General features: G+C 50.0%; 1 protein-coding gene across 2 annotated transcripts in view; it reads left to right on the forward strand.

Moving 5' to 3' along the window:
* Positions 1–6,116, forward strand: part of irak1 (interleukin-1 receptor-associated kinase 1) — a 65,219-nt gene extending 59,103 nt beyond the window's left edge. For both annotated transcript variants that reach the window (XM_067976189.1, XM_067976188.1), the window contains 2 exons: positions 268–393; positions 1,667–6,116. In XM_067976189.1, coding sequence (XP_067832290.1) covers positions 268–393; positions 1,667–1,722 — 182 coding nt within the window. In that variant the 3' untranslated portion in view covers positions 1,723–6,116. The remainder of the gene's footprint in view (positions 1–267; positions 394–1,666) is intronic.
* The last annotated feature ends 993 nt before the right edge of the window (positions 6,117–7,109 follow it).

Raw genomic sequence — 7,109 nt, forward strand, 5'->3', positions numbered from 1 at the left:
ATCTGATAACTCAGCACGGACCAGAGAGGAGACCTTGGACCTTCCTGGTCTGGTCTGTGAGGCTCAAGAACTCATGAAGGTGGGGGAGAGAGCTCCCCCGCATGCCCCCCCCCCCCCCCCCCCCCACCTTAACTTCATCCGAGCAGTTAAAAATCATCTCAGTCGTTTGATAGCCATTGATTCCTGGCCAGGTGCAGCTTCTTTACATCTTGTGCCGCAGAGACCAGTTTCTGAACTCCTTGTTTTTTCTTCTTTTCTTCAACGCAGATTCGTCTTTACCCAGTCACCAGATCGTCATGAACTCGGCGAAGCAGAAAATACTGAAGCAGTTTGCACTTTATAATGCGGGGCAGATCGACAGCAGTGAGCTGCTCTCCTCCACACCGAGGCAAGGTACGGGTACAGAAAGCGCCGGTGATCTCACACAGCAGGCCTGTCGGCATTTAAAAAGTGCAACGGGCGGGTTAACTTTTCAGGCTAGCGACCCTTTGTCAGTGCCGAGGGAGACTCCCCACAAAATGTTAGCCTCAGACGCTGATGGATCTGCTGTGTATCTCCAGTGTTTTCTTTATAGATTATATATCTATATCTGTCGCTATAATACATACATACATATTATAGGTGTCAGCCTTGGATCAGTGTTTATCACTGTCGCCTCTGAGTTGGAAGGTCATGGGTCCGAGCCCCACTCCAAAGACTTGAGCACATGATCCATTGCTGACGTTTCAGTGCAGTGCTGAGGGAGCGCTGCACTGTCAGAGGTGCCGTCTTTCGGTTGAGACGTTAAACCGAGGTCCCCGTCTGCCCTCTCAGGTGGAGGTAAAAGATCCCACGGCCGCTATTTCGAAGAAGCAATGGGGAGTTCTCCCCGGTGTCCTGGCCAATATTTATCCCTCAACCAACATCGCTAAAACAGATTATCTGGTCATATATCTCATTGCTGTTTGTGGGATCTTACTGTGCGCAAACTGGCTGCCGCGTTTCCTACATTACAACAGTGACTACACTTCAACAGTGCTTTATTCGCTGTAAAGCACTGTAGGACGTCCTGAGATCGTGAAAGGTGCCTGTCACCTCTTCAGGACATCCCAAAGCGCTTGACAGCCAGTTTTTGAAGTGCACTCACTGTTATGTAGGCAAACGCCGCAGCCAATTTGCGCAAAGCAACATCCCACAATCAGCGACGGGGTGAATGACAATCAATCTGTCTTGATGCCTATTCTGTTCCTAGGTAATAAATCGAATTACTAAGAAGAGCAGTGACTGTTGTTATGTAAGCAAACACGGGAGCCATTTTGTGCACAGTAAGATCTCACGAACAGCAAATTTCTAGCTGATCTGTTGTTCTTTTTTTGGGGCTGTTGGCCCGGAACAGCAGGAAAACTCTCAGCTCTTCTTCCAAAAAGTGCCACGGGATACCTAATGTCCAGACGGGGCCTCGGTTTAACATCTCCTCTGAAAGGCAGTGGAGCGCTCCCTCAGTGTTGCCCTGGAGAGTCAGCCCAGTTTATGGGCACAAGCCCTGGAGCGAGGCTCGAACCTACAGCCTGCTGACTTGGAGGGGAGGGAACGCCACCAACTCTCGCTGTAAACGTGAGGTGAGCTTGCACCGCTTAGCGACCGAGTCTGCAAAGATTTTCTTTTTTTTTTTTTGTTTCCTTCTCAGAGCGCTGGTCGAGGGTTGAGGGCCGAGCACCGGAGGAGAGCGATGAATTTGACTGAAAGAACGTAACGGGTTCCTGCTTCCCTCCCTGCCGACTGTGCATGAGGCACCGTGCACCCTCGAGTCATCAACAACACCTCTACTCAAAACGCACGGCAAAGGGACATCTCATGGCATAGCTGATGCTGACTGACCCGCTGGGTACCCATTGCACGTGGTGTGCTGCATGGTCCCCGATCACGGAACAGGGGCACAGGACCTACTCAGCAATCCAGTGGCACCTAAAACAATGGCCTTGTCGCCCACCCGACCCTGCTCCTGTCCTCCCACACCGACAGCTTGCATTTATAGAGCGCCTTTAACGTAGGCAAACACACCAAGGCAGTTCGCAGGAGCGTAATCAGACAGAAATTTGACACCGAGGCAAGAAAGGAGACATTAGGACAGGTGACCGAAAGCTTGGTCCAAGAGGTAGGTTATAAGGAGGAGAGAGAGAGACGGAGAGGTGGAGATGCGGAGAAGTTTATGGAGGGAGCTCCAGAGCTTGGGGCCCGCGACGGCTAAAGGCACGGCCGCCAACGGTGGGGCGAAGGGAGTGGGGGGAATGCACAAGAGTTGGAGGAGCGCAGAAATAGTGGAGGGTTGTCGGGCTGGAGGAGGTTACGGAGGTCGGGAGGGACGAGGCCACGGAGGGATTTGAACACCAGACTGAGAATTTTAAGATTGATGTGTCCGGCACTCCATTCTGTGTCGAGCTGACCCACAAGTTCTGTTTAAAAAAAAAACTTTTTTTTAAAAAGAAAAGTTGCAGCTATTGTTTTGTGCAGACATCTGATTTGATACATAATTTTAAACTGAAAATCAATTAGTTCCAGAGTGAGAGGGAGGTTTACAAAGCGACTGGGAGAGGAGGTCAGGGGGGCCATTTTCACCCCCTTTTTTTTTCTCTCTCCGCTTTCCAATTTGGTAAACCGCAGTCCTTCAGATGGTGCCGACTCCTGCCGAGGTCGGGCTCCTTCTGCCCCGGTGAATCTGCCGGCTCGCCCTCCACATAAATGTGTGGCGCCCGACACATCGTGGGAGCGTCGACGACAGCGTAGCTGCTGATTAGTGGAAACCAGGTTTGCATTGGCACAGACGTTATATAGAACCAAGAGTGGACCACCCTCCCTGCTCCCCATCCCCACCCATGGGGGAAAGCTGTGGAAGATTCTACAACAGGAGAATTCAGGGTTAAACTGCCAACAAAAAATAAAGTTACCTTGGCTTGACTCGAATGGCTGACAAGAGTAGACAGTGTAACAACAACTTGCATTTATACAGCGACTTTAACGTAGTAAAACGACCCAATGTCCTTCACAGGAGCGTAAAGCAGACAGAATAAGGGGCTGCTCTTTCAAAACTGAGATGAGGAGAAACTTCTTCACTCAGAGGGTAGTAGGTCTGTGGAATTTGCTGCCCCAGGAAGCTGTGGAAGCTACATCATTAAATAAATTTAAAACAGAAATAGACAGTTTCCTAGAAGTAAAGGGAATTAGGGGTTACGGGGAGCGGGCAGGAAATTGGACATGAATTTAGATTTGAGGTTAGGATCAGATCAGCCATGATCTTATTGAATGGCGGAGCAGGCTCGAGGGGCCGATTGGCCTACTCCTGCTCCTATTTCTTATGTTCTTAGATTTTGACACCTAGCCTCATAAGATGTTAGGACAGGTGAGCAAAAGCTTGGTCAAAGAGGGAGGTTTTAAGGAGCGTCTTAAAGGAGGAGAATGAGGCGGAGAGGTTTAGGGAGGGAATTCCAGAGCACTAAGTACTTCCCACTCTCTGCCCCCTGCCGTGTGTGTGTAGATTTTGGCTTTTGTTTCTATCTCCACCCCCACCCCATTGTCTAGTGCAGGAAAATCCAAAGTCCAGGCGACTCTGGTCTGCCCTTGTATTTCTCACTGGCTGGTTTTCCCTGTTTGAATTTCTTGGGCCTGGAGATTTGGAGAGGTGCTCTGTGTGTGTGTTTTTTTTTTGAAACCTTCTGGGCTTGCTGTTGGATAAACCCTAAATCACGACATTGCGATCTGTCTGGGGTAGATTCAACTTAATGGGAAGGTGGATTTTAAATCTTTGTACCTGTCCTCCGAGGCTCTGTGGGATGCAGACACAAAGGCAGAAAGCTTGGCCTAGTGGGTGGGGTAATTCCACTCCCCCCCCCGCCCCCCACCACGCCTCCCCGCTGGTGGAATACTAAGCTGTATAGGCAAAGGTCCTAGACCCAATCCGTACTGTGTTAGCTAATCTTTGTTGGGAGTGCTACAGTTGTTCTCCATGTCCTGAGCTGGTGGAGGGGGAATCCTGATTGTTGCCACGTGTGTGGACGCCGAGTGAGGTTGGAGCAGTGCTCAGTTGTGATGGCCCCCACGGTGGAATATAGCCTGTCGCCACTCGCCGTTCGACCTCGAAACAGTGAGGAATGGGTGAGAGAGTAGGAGGGCAGCTCTGTGGAACCATGCCCCAGCAAGGGGTCAGCTCTTTCAGGAGAAGAGGAGAGAAACATAGAAAATAGGAGCAAGAGTAGGCCGTTCGACCCTTCGGGCCTGCCCCACCATTCAAAAAGATCAAGGCTGATCGTCTAACCCTGTTCCCGCTTTTTCCCCATGTCCCTTGACCCCTTTAGCATTAAGAAATATATCCATCTCCTTCTTGAATACATCTAATGACTTGGCCTCCACTGCCTTCTGCGGTAGAGAATTCCACAGGTTCACCACCCTCCGAGTGAAGACATTTCTCCTCATCTCGGTTCTGAATGGCATGCCCCGTATCCTGAGACTGTGACCCCCCGGTTCTGGAGAAAGTCGGTCGAAAGGAAGACGCTAGCCCTTTTGGCCAGAGGTCAATTTTAGTGTGAGGATGGGACTTGGTTTAAAAAGGACGGGTGGAGAAACTGGATGAAATATCCCCATTTGATGGCACAAAGTGCCAATGTGCCCAGCACGGGCGAGAGAAGCTGGGCCATCGCCGTTGGGAGGCAGCACTCAACAAAGTCCAGCCATTCCTCCCGCTGACCCCTAACTCTTGACACAGAGCCACTTCTCTCTGAAGAATCTTGCCCCCCGCCCCACACACCCACACGCACAAAATTCCGTGAATGCCGACGCTGCCGTAAACGGGAATGTCTCTGTGCCCGTGTGCCTTTGACAAGTCGGGAACGCTTACGGACACTTGTCACTGCCAATGGAAGAAAAATAACGGACTGAGGAGCAAGGACAGGACAGGACCTGCGTTGAGAAACACACTGGACCCCAGTTCCACGTTGGTTTTGGATTTTTTGGCAGGGTTGTGGGGAGTCGGGTTTATTCGAAGTCATATTTCGACCAGTGAAAGTGATTTATTTAACTTTGGGTTTCTGTTCCGTTTTCACCCTCGTGTTTTTTATCCAATAAATCGACGAATCGATCGTAGGGTTTGTTGAGTTGGAGTGTGTCTTTGTGCTGGGACTTGAGCCTGTGTCTCCGCTAAATGCCTGCGTGTAGCTGAATCACACGCAGCACGGAGACCCTGAGGTTATATCGCCGCTCTGTGCCCAGTTAGCCGATCTCATCCATGATGTCCCCCCACGGTCGAATGTCTGGCCGTCACTCACCCTCTTGGCACGTGCGTGAAAGATGGACATTTGGATGAGGTACTGTCGAGCTGCTGGTATTTGTAGAACTCTTACTGCAGCCTTTGGGGTTGGGGTACTTCCTTTTGATGCACTGGTGGGGGAGGGCCGCGGTTGGTAGGTTGGCAAGGAGAGATGTGGCGGAGGGTCGTTGTTAACAGGTAAAGGGAAGAGTGAAGGAGAGCTGGCGAGGGAGGCGGCAGGCCCTGTCTCAGGCCTGGTAGAGGTGCTCCAGCCTAAAGTCCCGTCAGTGCGATGGTTGCTGGTTGAACGTTGCAGTCGGAACAGATGTGCCTCATCCACCCCCTACTAACTCTTCGTAAGACATGTCTTGAGGGGGAAGGGGAGCAGGGATGTGATGGAGCACACCTCATGCCACAGGAAGCTCCCACTCGGCTGACGGGAAGCACACAAGATAGACTTGCACGCGCAAAGTTAATCAGGCTATCCCACCTTATCAAGCCAGGGAAGGGGAGGAAAGACCTCGGGATAGAGTTTCTGCCCAAAATGAGCTTGAAATTATGCTGGTTAGATCATGCTTCAAACTTCTGCTAAAATTCTGCATTATCACAAACTTAAAATCTTCCATGAACCAGCGTAATACAATGCAATCGTTTTTTTTGTCCGTTTAAAAAGTATTCCTTGATGTATTTAAGAGTGGTAACCTGGTGCCGTTTTATTATTGCTGCTGAAAATGGGTTTATCATCAAAAATAAGCGTATTTTTAATAAGGATGGCCAGTCCTCCACCTGTGAGTAACCTGATTTAAAATTACTTTTATATAAAAAAAACCATACTGAACCATTTAATTGTTTTATTGGTGTTCATTGTCAGTTTCTTAGTAAGTTAAATATTTTTTGATCTGAATAAACGTAGTGCTAGTGCACCTAAAAAAAAAAAGTGCAGTTTGAAGAGCCTTCCCGAACCAGCGCAGTCGGTGGAATCTCGCGGTGTCGACGTGAGGGCGTGGCCAGCTTTGTGGCCGGGGCCCGATTCGGGCAAATTGAACCTTGAACCGGCGGAAAAGATCGCGGAAAACGCGAGCGTTTTGGGCGGAACTCACTCGCGTTTAAAACTCCCCGATCTCTTGCGCTGGCTCGGCCGATTCCACCGCCGACTGCGCTGATGTAACCAGTGGAGACTCGACCACCCCCCTCCCCCCACCCCAGTCTTCCACCCGACCGCAGCAACCAACCGTTCCTCAAGTGATTAAAGTCTAAATGGAGAGAGGTCTGCGTCAACTCTGTGGGTGTCTCTCCGCGATGACGTGCCGGCTGCTGACCTGCTCGTGGACTGACCGCCGGATACCAACCAACCCATGCAACTGGACCAAAGAGCCACCGTGGTAAAAGTGGAGGACACGGCATAATTCTTAATTGTACAGGTTTTTGTCACGTCTGTGGCCTCTCGTCTGAGTTGTATTTTCAACCATGGTATTTTTATATTGAATTTTTTTTTTAACGTGCGGGAATTGGAAACTGCTTTCTGCGGGATTGTGGCACGTGGCAGCCTGGTGGTGATGGAGAGGAGGAGGAGGAGGAGGAGACACCATGAGTCGGGGCCAACCCATTCATTAGGGACAGGCAGTAATTGCTACTTCCCTTGGGGCTCCGTGAGCCTGTGACCAAATGAGTCAAATTCTAGTTTTTAGTAAGAGTATGTTTCTTTAAAATTTTAATCAGTACTTTGGATGCCCAGAGAATGGGGAGTGTTGATCAAAAAAAAAAGGTAGCTGCTTTTGCAATTGTTTAAATCTCCAGGAAACTGTTGTGAAGATCCATTGACAGATTCTGTTTT

The sequence above is a fragment of the Heptranchias perlo genome, chromosome 45, assembly GCF_035084215.1.
Source record: "Heptranchias perlo isolate sHepPer1 chromosome 45, sHepPer1.hap1, whole genome shotgun sequence".
In the NCBI taxonomy this organism is placed as follows: Eukaryota; Metazoa; Chordata; class Chondrichthyes; order Hexanchiformes; family Hexanchidae; genus Heptranchias; species Heptranchias perlo.